General features: G+C 53.4%; 1 protein-coding gene across 5 annotated transcripts; it reads right to left on the bottom strand.

The window, feature by feature from the left end:
* Positions 1 to 4,567: 4,567 nt before the first annotated feature.
* Positions 4,568 to 11,896, bottom strand: LOC136126268 (solute carrier family 22 member 6). 5 transcript variants are annotated; one of them, XM_065881252.1, is made up of 10 exons: positions 11,242 to 11,896; positions 10,788 to 10,891; positions 10,379 to 10,533; positions 8,990 to 9,158; positions 8,444 to 8,567; positions 8,186 to 8,301; positions 6,917 to 7,131; positions 6,698 to 6,806; positions 5,150 to 5,353; positions 4,568 to 4,839 (listed from the first exon to the last, which is right to left on the bottom strand). In XM_065881252.1, the coding sequence occupies exons 1-10, from the start codon at positions 11,608 to 11,610 to the stop codon at positions 4,752 to 4,754; spliced, it is 1,653 nt and encodes a 550-aa protein (XP_065737324.1). In that variant the 5' UTR covers positions 11,611 to 11,896; the 3' UTR covers positions 4,568 to 4,751. The 5 variants fall into 5 exon arrangements, with proteins under 5 accessions (XP_065737324.1, XP_065737325.1, XP_065737323.1 ...); XM_065881253.1 differs by having other exon boundaries at positions 4,752 to 4,836; positions 11,242 to 11,727; XM_065881251.1 differs by having other exon boundaries at positions 4,752 to 4,833; positions 5,093 to 5,353; positions 11,242 to 11,727.
* Positions 11,897 to 12,275: the final 379 nt, after the last annotated feature.

Below are 12,275 nucleotides of genomic sequence, written 5' to 3' on the forward strand. Positions count from 1 at the left end.
TAAGATACCACTACACATTCCCTCCAATGGCTAAAATTTAAAATATGTATCACACCAAGAGTTGGCAAAGATGTGGAGCAACTGGAACTCTCACATACTTGGTGGGAATGTGAATTGTTACAACCACTTTGGAAAATTGTCTATTTCTTAAAAACGTAAACATACATCTTGCATACTACTCAGCCATTCCACTCCTTAATGTTTGCTCAAGAAAAATGGAAGCCATGTCCACACAAAAAGGCACATGAAGAAAGTTTGGTGGCAATGGCTATGTTCATTGTCTTGATTTTGGTGTTGGTTTCATGGGTATATGCATCTGTCAAAACTCATCAAATTTAACACTGTAAATATGGGCAACTAATTGTCTATTATATTTCAAAAAAGCTGTAAAAATATATTAGTTAACATGTCTTTGGCTGCAAATCACAGAAAAACCAACTTACAATGGCTTAAAGAATCAAGAGGCTAAGGAGAACTTAAATTTAAATTCTTACCTTCTACCATTAGAGTAGATGTAGGTGGCTCCAGGATTGGTTAAATCAGTGGCTCAGTGACACCATCAACCCCCTAGGTTAGTTCCATCTTTCCACTTGGTTACTCTTAGTTGCTGCCTTCGTCTTTGCTCTGATTTCCCTCTTGGGTGACAAGAAGGCTGCCACGGTTCCAGACATCCCATCCAGACTCAGCATTGTCTGTCAGCTAAATCTAATCTAGCCCGAACAGGCTATTTGGTTTCTTCTCTGGGTGTGGCTTACATGGAACTTGCTGCTGGGGTGTGGGTTTCTCTTGGGGGAGACATTTAGGAGAAGCAGGAGCAGACCTTACTAGAGCTGGTCAGGGAAACCGAGGCTCAAGGTCATCTAGCTTATTACTCCAGCTTCGTGCAGTGGAGTCAGCTACTGTTCCATGATTACGGCATGAACTACATGGAGATGGTCACATCTCAGAGAATAACATTAAGTGGTTTTCTTGAAAGAGGAGGAACAATGGGGCAATGGGGCCCACCCAGTGTTTTCCTTTGGCTCTCTATACCTATAACAAAAATCTTTCCTTCAACAATTTAAAAAATGTGAAGGTAAGGTAGGGGTTAAACAGAGAGGGGTCTAGGAGTCCTAAACTTAACTGGCTACAAGGGTCAGAGGGTAACTTAAATATGTGAATCTGTCAGATGTAAGACAATAGGCAGTGGTGAGGCCTATGGTGATTTGGACAGTATAGCCCTATCCCTGCCAAAAACATAATGCATGGGAAAATAAAAGCTCTATGGGCCAGTTTGAGACTCTTGGAGGAGTCTGAGAATAAGGGGTGTGTATTCGTTTCCTACTGCTGTTGTAACACATTGCCACAAACTTAGTGACTTAAAACAGTGCACATTAATTTTCTTAGAGTTCTGGAGGTCAGAAGTCTAAAATCAATGTGTTGGCATGGCTACATTCCTTCTTGAGGCTTCAGAGGAGAATTCATTTCTTTGCCTTTTTCATCTTCTAGAGGCTGCTTGCACTTCTTGGCTTGTGGTCCCTTCCTGTATCACTAGGACCTCTTGTTTCTGTTGTCACATCTCCCACTACCCACTCTGATCTCCTGCCTCTCTCTTAAAAAGACTATTGTGTTGGGACTTCCCTGGTGGTGCAGTGGTTAAGAATCTGCCTGTCAATTCAGGGGACATGGGTTTGAGCCCTGGTCCGGGAAGATCCCACATGCTGCGGAACAACTAAGCCTGTGCACCACAGCTACTGAGCCCACGAACCACAACTATTGAGCCCATGTGACACAACTACTGAAGCCCGCATGCCTAGAGCCCGTGCTCCACAAGAAGAGAAGCCCGCGCACTGCAACGAAGAGTAACCCCCGTGTGCCGCAACTAGAGAAAGCCCGTGCACAGCAACAAAGGCCCAAAGCAGCCAAAAAATAAAATAAAATAAATAAATTTATTTTAAAAAAATCACTATTGGGATCACACCAGGCCCACCCAGGTAACCCAAGATAATCTCTCCATCTCAAGATCCTTAACTTATTCACATCTGCAAAGTCCCTTTTACCATGTAAGGTAACATATTCACAGGTTCCAGGATCAGGATGTGGACATCTTTGGGGGGCATTATTCAGCCTACCACCTGAAATGAAAGCTTAACTGGCTGGGCATCTGCTCTCCAAGGGGCCACGTAACTCCTGGGAAGTGGGGAGAAGAGCCTGATGGAGGAGCTTGGTGTGGGTGTGGACTGAAGCTTGAGTTGTTGAGGTGGGACCTGGGATGCAAGGGTGGGGCCCTGGGAAGGTGGCTTCCCGTGAGCCCTCTACCAGCGTCATGCAGGTGAAGAGCCTCTTGAATGTGCTTTCCTGTCCAGGAAGTGCTCAAGGCTGTAGGCAGAGAAATTGAGGGTGGCCTCAAAGGCTCTACCTACCCTGGCTGAAGATGGGACCTTGTGTTTAAAACTGGGGACAGCATCTGTGGCCACTGGGGTGGTGCATGACAGTATTAGAACTTGGCCTTCCAAGGCAAGAGGATGAGATGTGAGCCAGTGTTTGGGGGCTGACTCCTTGGGGAGACCGGGTCAGAAGTCACTTACTGGTGACTTAAGAGTGGGAGGAAGGTAGAATTCCATTTGGTCAAGGGCATGGGGTGAGTGCAGGAAGTCTCAGGCCAGGAGCTGGGGAAACGGAGTCCGTGCAGATGGTGCAAGCCACCTGAGTCAGCACCAGGTCTTTACCAGTTGCGGGTGTTTGCAGCTGGGACAGGCCAGGGACTGGCTCTGGTTGAGACAGATGCAGGTACCAGGTGATCTAAGCACAGAGATGACAGACCTACAGGAATCAGAATGTCAGAGCTGCTAGCAGGGTTTTGAGGCAGGGGTAGGGCAAGTCACTGGTCCCCGAACCCCTACATCTGCAGAAGCAGAAGATGCCATCCTAGGTGCCCCTCATCAGCCACGAGGGCAACACTGCCTGAGTAATAGCGGCAGGGGTGGGGCTGGTGGTGCGCTGGCATCTACTGGGTCCTACAATGGCCAAGAAATTCTTGGGGAGCATGGGAATGTCAGCACCATCGGGGAACACCAAGGTTTCAGATGTTCCAGGATGTGGGGTGGGTTACGGTGATTTCAGCTCTGCCCAGTCTGTCTGTCCTCTGGCTTTCTGAGCTGCCTTGAGCTCTCCCAGGGCTTTGTGGCTTTTTCAGGGGAGCTCCAGGCCACCTTCCCTCTCCAGGTTGCCCTGACTCAGCTCGAGCCCTCGGGTCCCACCTGGAAGGCAATGTGTACAGCTTGAGCGTGTGAACTTTCTCCAGGGGACGAGGGTCTGGGCGGCTGGGTCTCTTGCAGGGGAAAGAGTAAGGGGCAGTGTGCCAGCAGACAAGCATGACTAAGAAAGTACATGTACTAGAGGGCACTGCTGGCCCCCTCCTTCCTGCCACCTGTGGGTGTTAAAGGACTATCTTTTCCCATGGCCTCCCCACTCTAACCCCCCACCCCCAGCCTCCCTGAAGGGAGCTCCCTTGCTGATGCAGGTGACTGGATATTCCTCTTTTCCTGGCTGTGATCCCTAAACTGCCTTCTAGCCCTCCTTTCACATGGTTCCTACCATGTGATCCGGTCTCCTCCACCCCCCCACCGCCCCTTCTCTGTCTCTTTTCAGCTCAGGAGGGAGGAGTAGAAGCACAGCCCTGGGGGTGGAAGAGGCCAAAGTCTCAGTGCCTCACAGCCCCCGGGGCATTTTGTGGGGAGGGGGGATGTCCTGGCACACACATTCCACGTGGTCTGCTTCTAACCCTGACTGCAATTTAAAAGCTGTGTGAATTAGGGCAAGTTACTTAACCACTCTGTGCCTTGATCTCCTTCCCTGTAAAATGGGGATAATCCTAGCACTTATCTCTAGAAGGCTCCTGGGAGGACTGAATACGTTAATACATGCAAAGTGCTTAGGACCGTGCCTGGCACCAAATTAGCACTCAGAGGTGGCTCTCTGGCTGGGTTCCACCCTCCCTTTTTCTCCTCCTTCCCCTCCACCAACCCAGGGCCCGCTGGAGGCAGAGCAGCAAAGAAAGGCCGGGAAGCGCAGTGCGGAGGGTCAGGATAACTAGCAGGCTGAATCTCCAGGTGCACAGCTGGAAGTGGCAAACTGGTTTTGAGTCCAGACCCTGCTGGAATCCACAGGAGCAGGGATCAGCACCCTGACGTCACAGCTGCTCTCTTTTCTCCTCCTTGCTGCCAGAAGTTCCCAGGAGCTTTCACAGAGAGGGAGGATCCTGAAACAAAGCCTCGGATTGGCTGCTTTCATTTTAGTCCCTTGTCATTTTCCAGCCTGATAGGGAAGGGGTGGAGTGTAAGGGATTTAAAACTCAGAAATAGCAATATTTAGATAGGTTAGAGAAGGAAGGAGGGAAGAGGGAGGAAAGCAGAGCCAGGGGAGGGGGCCGAGGTAAGAGGTTCTTCTCCAGTTGCCTGGGATGGTTTGTAAAGTCCTGGGGATTGAGGGTGGGGGGACTGGATTGTACGCTCTTTTGGACTGGAAGCTGGCTGAAGCGGAGTGGCTGTTACTTTTGAGACAGGAGAGACAAAGGGAGATGCTGCACACAAACCTTTTAATATGCGGTCTTCGTGGCGTCTATTCAGAGAGGGGGGTCCCTGGGGAGTGCTCCCTGAACCATAGCCCCAGCACTTGGGCCACCATTCCCCCTTCCCCCTTCTCCTGCGAGTGGCCCAGGACCTGTAGGACCCTGTCTTCCTTTAGGGTTCTGTAAGGCTCCTTTTCAGCGCTCAGAGTCCGTCCTTCGCTTGTGCTGAGGCCTGGAGCGGGACCATCTGCTTTCGCTCCTGTCGCTGCTGCCTCCTCTTTCCTCTCCTCCTGCAGCAGGTCAGGGTGGGTGGGTGGGCAGGAGAGTGGTGCCCTCGGTATGCAGCCCCCAGGCCAGCCTGGGGCTCCCAGGGGGCTCTCCATTCAGCTGTGCCCAGCTACCAGCTCTCTGCCCCAAACATCTACCACTCCCTGGAGCCGCGAGCCCCAGGAAGGACTCCAGGAGACTCTCAGCCAATTGGGGACACAGGGACAAAGAGCCCTGGCCTGGAAGAGGAGGCCTGGGTTTGAGTCTTAATGCCACCCCAGCCTGGATGTGTGACCCGGGGAGAGTCCCTGCTGTCTCTGGGTGGAGGCCCACCTGTTTTCCACGTCCTGCACTGTGTCTGGCAGTGGCTGGCCCAGGGTCTCCGGCAGGAAGACAGTGGCAGCGCTGGCGGCCACGGGGACAGCGCCGTAGATAAAGAGAGGCACGGAGGGGTAGATCTCGGCGGTCATGCTCACCAGCGGGCTCACAATGCTGCCCACTCGGGCCAGAGTGCTGCCCATTCCCAAGCCTGTCTGCCTGCGGGACCCAGGGGGATGGGTGCCGGTTAGAGTTCTGGCATGAATGCTGAGGTTCTGGCTGGATTTGGGGCCAGGGCAGCTCAGGCCCAGCCCCAGGAGACCCACTGGTGCATGCTCTGTTCCCCATTTGATTAGCTAACCAATCTGGCATTTATTTTGCAGATTAAAAAAAAAAAACCAAAACAGGTTGGGAAAGGCTCTGGGCAGAGAATCAGGAGATTGAATTTTGCCTCTGCCTTTAACTTGCTCTGTGACCTTGGGCAAGTCTCTTGCCCTCTCTGGACAGTTTCCTGAACTGTTGAGTTAGCTTAGTTCGGCCAGTTGTTCTCAGATCACCTGAGGGATTTGATTTACAGTTGCCCCAGCTCCACACAGACCTGTTGGATTAGAATCCCCAGGGGAAGGGACCTGGACTCTGCATGTTAAGAACATTCTCTGTGAGAGCAGAGGTTAAAAACTTTGACTAGGGAGATAAACTACTTGCTTTCAAATCTAAGCTTCCTGACTTATAAGCTGTGTGACCTTGGGCAAGGCACTTAACCTCTCTGAGGCTCAGTTTTCTCATTTGGAAAATGGGAATTATCATAGTACCTACCTCATAAGCTTGTTATGAGGACCAAAAGAGTTGATATTTGTAAACAGTTTGACAGTGCCTGGCACATAGTACTACTTTATACTATCGTTCTTTCAGCTGAAATCCTTTGAAGGTACAGGACAGTAACCATGACCCCTTGCGGTTCTCATTCCAAGTAGCCTAGGGAAGCCTGGCATTTCTTTGACATCTCATATGAATTTTGCACCCCATTCTATTTTTTGTTGTTGTTGTTTTGCATCCCATTCTTAAAATAGATATGTGTTTCTGGTGTCTTAATGCAAAAATACCCCCTCCCTGAAACGTTGGCACTCAAAAAAGCCGTGCTGTATTTATCCATACGACTCCCAGAACCACCGTTATTAAGTGGTTGCTCTGTGATAAAAAATTACTTTCATGTTTGTGGTCTTTGGTTTTAGACATACTACTTGGTTAAAGATGGAATTTAGATTTTGTGGCAGCGTCTAACTTGTGCTTTGGAGATCAAGGGGGCGACTTCAGTTAACTGCCTCTGAGATGTGTCTTCTTGGCCTCCAACCCTGTCCCAGTTGGTGGCTCAGATCTTCCCCTTAGGTCAGGTAAGAGGTTAGTGGGCAGCCTAGGTGTGTACTGAGCGGCTGATATAGCCCTTTCACTGTTAGGTGCTGGGACGGGGCCTTGGGCTGGGGCATACTGGACTGTGCTCCGGGTCTGACCTGTGTGCGGACGAATGTCTTGTCCCCAAGGCCCTCCCATTAAGCTCCCACTCACCGAATCACTGTGGGGTACAGCTCCCCAGTGTACAGGAAGATGCAGTTGAAGGAGGCGGCCAGGCAGCCCTTCCCCAGCACAGCAAGGGAGGTTCGGACAATGGACTGATCTAGAGAGAAGAGAGGGGGTCAGCAGATCTTGGGAGTGCGGGCTGAGAAGTTGGGTCATGTCTGGGGGTGTGGCCAAGGATGAGGGGCCAAGATGTTCATGGGTGCTCACCCTGGGGTACCACCCCATTGATCAGGATGCAGACGCCTGCCAGCAGCAGTGAGGCCATCTGGGCAGGCCGGCGGCCCATAGAGTTGATGACAAGGAAGCCCACAAGCTTGGCAGGCAGGTCCACAGCACCAAAGATCACCTGGATTAGGTAGATGCTGACCCCAAAACCCTGCAGGTCCATGACCAGCCCATAGTAGGCAAAGCTAGTGGCAAACCTGGGGGGAAGGGATGAGGGGTATGGAGTTTGTTAGGAAGATTAAAGGCGGGGGCGTGCTCATCCAGAACAGGGGTGAGCTGCATGGGTTACCCTGTTTAAGAACCTGGAATCTACCTTGCCTAATGTTTCTTCTGTCACTTAGTATGCACTTTAAGTATTGGGGTAGTCCTCCGATACCCCAGATTTCTCAGTCTTCTGATAGTGTCCCCAGTGTATTAGGGACTTTTCACTCAGTTGCCATGTAGCATTTACACAGTTTTAGTCTTTATGTTATCTATTGATACTGGACTGAGGGAGGACGAGTGGATATCCGAAGCCATATATTTAGGGCCAATATGTTGGGAGAGGCCAGTGTTCCGGGACCTGTCCGTGGTCCTGGGATGGTGGTTGTGCTTCTTAAGATGTCAAGAGCCCAGAATATAAAGCTCAGGTTGTAGGACAGAACCCACAACCTGGAGTAAAGCCCAAATTGGAAGCAAAGGATTCATTGGCAGGATTGTTCCTTCTGACCATGTTTCTCTTAATTGTCATGGGATTGCTATGATGATGGGGTTGGGAGAGTAGCACGTAAGAGGGGTAATGGGTGATGTTGCAGTGGGAAAGGAAGATTTTTGGCTGGTCTCAACCCTGGCCAGAGTGTACTTTCAGAGATGAGTTTTGCCTGTGCCTGTGTTTCTGGCAGGCACCACAAGGCCAGTGATGTCTCTCAATGTTTTGCAAGCCAGCCTTGTCTCTGCCTTTGTGATGTAATTCTGTTGACTCTGCGGGCCATCAGTACCGATGAAGTGTTTCCATATTGGAACAGAGCTGATAAAAGGAGAAGAATATGGAGAGATTGATGCCCAGTTTGGGGATTGGAGGCAAACTGAGGCTGGAGGTCATCTGGTTCTTTAAGACTCTCTCTGGTGGGGGATTCCTGCCTCTCATAGCTGGTCTGCAGACTTCCTCCCTCTTGTCTCCCTTCTTCCATCCCCTGCGTCCACTCTTTCCCCAACCAGTCTTTAGTCTCTTGGTCTGTCTGTCTGTCCATCAGTCTGTCTGTCTGGGCCTACCACAGCATGGAGAGGCAGAGGAAGAGGCGGCGAAGGGCAGGACAGCGCAGCAGCTCCATGGCCGAGGCCTGGCCCTTGCCCAGGGTCAGCTCCTTCTGCAGACTGGCCCGGAGCACCTGCCGGGATGGACCGGGCTCAGGGCTTGGACTTCCATAGGAGCTCCTCCCAGCCTAGCTCCTCACTCAGAGAAGCCCTGTGAGTCCTGGGTTTAGGAATGGATCCCTGGTGCAGTGTCATGGGAGGTCTCAGGGGTCTCACCTCCATACTTAGACTGGCCCCCTCTTCCCGCTTCCCATTGATCCAGGCCACTCTTTGCAGGGCCTTCAGGGTGAGGTCCAGCCTCCCAGAGGAGGAGTACCAGCGGGCCGACTCGATGAAGAACCTGGGAGCAGGGGTGAGCGTGGGTGTTGGCGTGGCTTCAGTTCCAGTCACTGGGGCTGGAGGTAGGGCATGGGCTTTCCAGAGGTCTGCAGTGGGACTTTATGTAAGATTGGGAACCCAGGACTTTGCCACACCCCAATCTCTAGGACCATAAGGCAGTGCCCAGCTTGGTGATGACTTATTCCCCAACACGGGAGCTCAGCCCTTGGGTGCTGGGTATAGGGAGCAGGTCAGGTAGGCTGGAGAGCTGGGGGGAGCTGGGGAAGCCAAAGAACCGGACACCCTGGGGCAAGTCCTTCCCCCCAGAGCCTCAGTTTCCCCATTGGTCACACTGAGTCACTGGCCTGGGTTTGACCTTCTCTGATTCTGCGGGCGACACCTGGGGGAAGTCTTGTCCCTCGCATCCCTCTGGGCCCCACGCACCAGGAGTAGATGAAGAAGGCAAAAAAGGGCACGGAGACCAGCAGCTGCAGGTAGCGCCAGTGGGGCACAGCATAGGCCACACCAGCCAGGAGAAACTGGCCCAGGCTGTAGACATAGCCAATCAGGGTGCCCACACAGGCCCGCGTGTGGATGGGCATCCACTCCACATCTGAAAAGAGGGTCAGAACAGAGTGGTGGAACTTACTGGGTGCCAGGTGGGTGGAGACCCGTGGAGCCCACCAAGACCCCTCTCTCTGTTCAAACCTTGGTCTGTCCCAAGGCTCAGTGGAAGATACATCAAACGAGGTTGGGGGCCATGGGAGAGGGAGTGGGGGGCTTGTGATGGAGGTGGGGATGGGAGGTAGGTTTGGAATCCCCAGGACTTGTCCCCTCCACTCCCCTGCTGTGTGTTTTTGCTCCTCTCCAACCTACTGTCCTGGCCAGGGTCCTCTTTCCCTTCAGAGCATCTCTGACCACTCATTCCATTCTCAACAGCACCCGCCCCTCTGGTCCTTCTCAGTCTAGGCTGGATTTCAGCCTCAGTGGCCAGAGCAACTCAGAGGAGACAGTAGCTTTCCTCACTCTGGAGAATTGAGGTGGGAGTAGGACCACCTCTCTGCTTCTGTCTGAAGAGGTCCAGTTTCGTTCCTTGTGGGCTCCTGATTTGGCAGCTGGGGCAGTGGCTTGAAGACTTAGATTGGCCTTTGGGACTGGATTCTCTAGGTGTCCTGCCCCAGCCCTAGCCTTGTCCTGGTTAATTCCTTTAGTCTGGAGAATCCCAAATCCTTAGATTCCCCTCTGGGCTTGGGTAAATCCTTTCCCTTCTCCCCAGCCTCAGGTTCCTCATCTGAGAAACAGGGAGAAGGGGGGTGACTTATCCAAGGAGGCACACTGATGACTCATGGACAGGCCATGCTCAGTCCATAAATGTGTTTGGTCTATATGATGCTGGCTTGCCCTATGTTAAAAATATGAGAATTAATTGCAAATGTTAAAAAAAATTGGGATATTTTACACTGATAAAAAAGGGTGGGGGAAGATCTGACAGCCCCGAGACTTCTTGGCTGGAGCAGCTGAGTGGCTGTGGCCCGTCTGGATGGATGTGACTATCTTTCAGAGACAGTCCTCACCACTGCCTAGGGCCTGTTGTCTGCTTCAGTCATTTATGGGAATTACCTGGCCCTAACAATGGACTTTGCAATCACATGTTTAAATGAGAGGTCAGGAAGGTGTGAGCCCCGGGAAAAAGGCTGTTATGTTGGCTGGAAGGGCAGGACAGGCTGAGTGCAGGAGGGGTGGGCTGGGAGAGGAGGCTGGAAAGGGGCTGCAGGGCTGGGTGGTCGGAAGGGAGTGGGTAGGGGCCTGCCCTGCCCTTCCGGCCTCCCTCACTCAGTGTCATGCAGTTGAGGGAAATGCCAGCCAGCGACATGCCCGAGAGGAGCCGGAAGGCGCAGTAGACGGGGAAGCTGGGAGCAAAGGCGGTGCAGGTTCCTGACACAGCCGTCTGCAGGTAGTTCAAGATGAGCACCTTCCGGCGGCCCAGCCTGTCGGGGGAAGGAAGACCTGCAACAGGGGTCCTGAGGACCAGCAGGGCCAGGCTAAGCTGGGAGAGGGGCGCTTGCCCTGGGTGAGTCCCTGGGGTGGGGGTCTTTGCAGGACCCGTGACTGATCATGAGGCTGTGCTATAGGTCCTCAAACGAGCCCCAGCTGGTGATGCCAACCTCCCACCTAGGCCCCCCAAGCCCAGCTGAGGAGCCCCCAGTCCCAGCCCGGCTCCTTGGCCCTGCCCAGGACTGACCTGTCTGCCAGGTGCCCGAATACCATGGCTCCGAGAAGCACCCCTACCATGTACAAGGACTGAGCCAGCTGGCGTAAGGCCCTACGAGAACACACGAGGTCCCACTGTGGGGAGAGGGGCCAAGGGTCAGGCCAAGGCGAGCCTGGGCTGCAGGGCAGCCCCTTGCCCTCCTTCCGGCTGGTCCTCTGAGGCCTGTGTCACCCTCTTCCCCTGACTCTTCTCTTTGGCCCCAGGAGCTGAGAGACTTTTCTTTACCCCTACAACTCCCACCTCCCTCTTTCCTACAGAGACCCCCATCTTGAACCCCTTTCTCCATTTTCCCATCTTGGCCTCTGGAGAATTTGAGACAGTCTGTGTGTGTGTGTGTGTGTGTGTGTGTGTGTGTGTGTGTGTGTGTGTGTCAGAGGGGAAAGCACACTCTGGATGGTGTACAGAGGGGCCCAGGTCTCCTCACCTCCATCACGATGGTGGAAGGGAAGGTGCTATTGTCATAGATCCAGCCGTGGGTGCAGGGCTCTGTGGCCCCCGTGCCATTGGTCTCTGTGCCGTTGGGAAAGGGCAGCCCCCGCTGGGGGGAGGTGAAGCGGAGGCAGGACTCGGGCCGCCCCTGCCTGTCCCGGGGCAGCCAGGCGTCCAGCTCTCCGTCCTTGCTGAGGTTGGTGTCGGCAGGCGGGCGGCAGTGGTGGGTGGGGACAGCGGCGGTGAAGTTCTGCAGGGTGTTGTGGGAGGCCATCAGGAGCAGGGGGAGGACCACCAGAGTGACCTGGATCTGCTGGAAGCGGCCGGCGCCCCCCACCTGCAGCAGGAGGTCATTGAAGGCCATGGGGTCAGGCCTGGCCGAGAGGCTGGGGGCTGAGGACTTCCAGCCCCAGGCCCTCCGTCTGTGTGCCGGTCCGCCCGCTGCCCTTCCCTGGTGGAGAGGGACTGCCGTTGCTTCCGCAGCCAAGCTGCTCCTGGAACTGAATCTGAGCTGGCTCTGTAGGGGGGACAGCAGCCCGGCCAGGCAGCCCCTCCTTTCTTCTCTCTCCTTGTTCCGTCCCTCCCTTTCCTTGGCAGCCTCTCCTCACTTGGTGTGAGTGTGTGGGGTGTTTCTCAGCTTTTGGGGTCTGCTGTAGCCCTGACCCCTACAGGGGCAGTATTTAATCCTTGGCCTGGAGGGAATGAGTTAAAGTGTGACTTGGTATCAGAAGGATTAACCCTCCAAGTATCCTTGTATCAGTGGAATTTCTCCACATGGGTATAAAGGGCAGGAGAGGGTGGACTGAAGTGGGGGTGATGGGAGCAGATTGTACTGGGCACCTGGGGGCAGGAGGGGAAAATGTGGGACCTTTTGTCTTCCTTTTAGTGAGGGGATTGGGCTCTGGGAAGTGTGCTGGCCTCTTGTGGGGCTTCTGTCCCTTTTAGTGGGCAGGATCCAAAGGGACAGTCTTGGGGAGGGGTTGCCAGAGAAAATACAGGTTGCCCAGTTAACTTGAATTTCAGATCATC

The sequence above is a fragment of the Phocoena phocoena genome, chromosome 8 (genome assembly GCF_963924675.1).
Source record: "Phocoena phocoena chromosome 8, mPhoPho1.1, whole genome shotgun sequence".
Classification (NCBI taxonomy): Eukaryota; Metazoa; Chordata; class Mammalia; order Artiodactyla; family Phocoenidae; genus Phocoena; species Phocoena phocoena.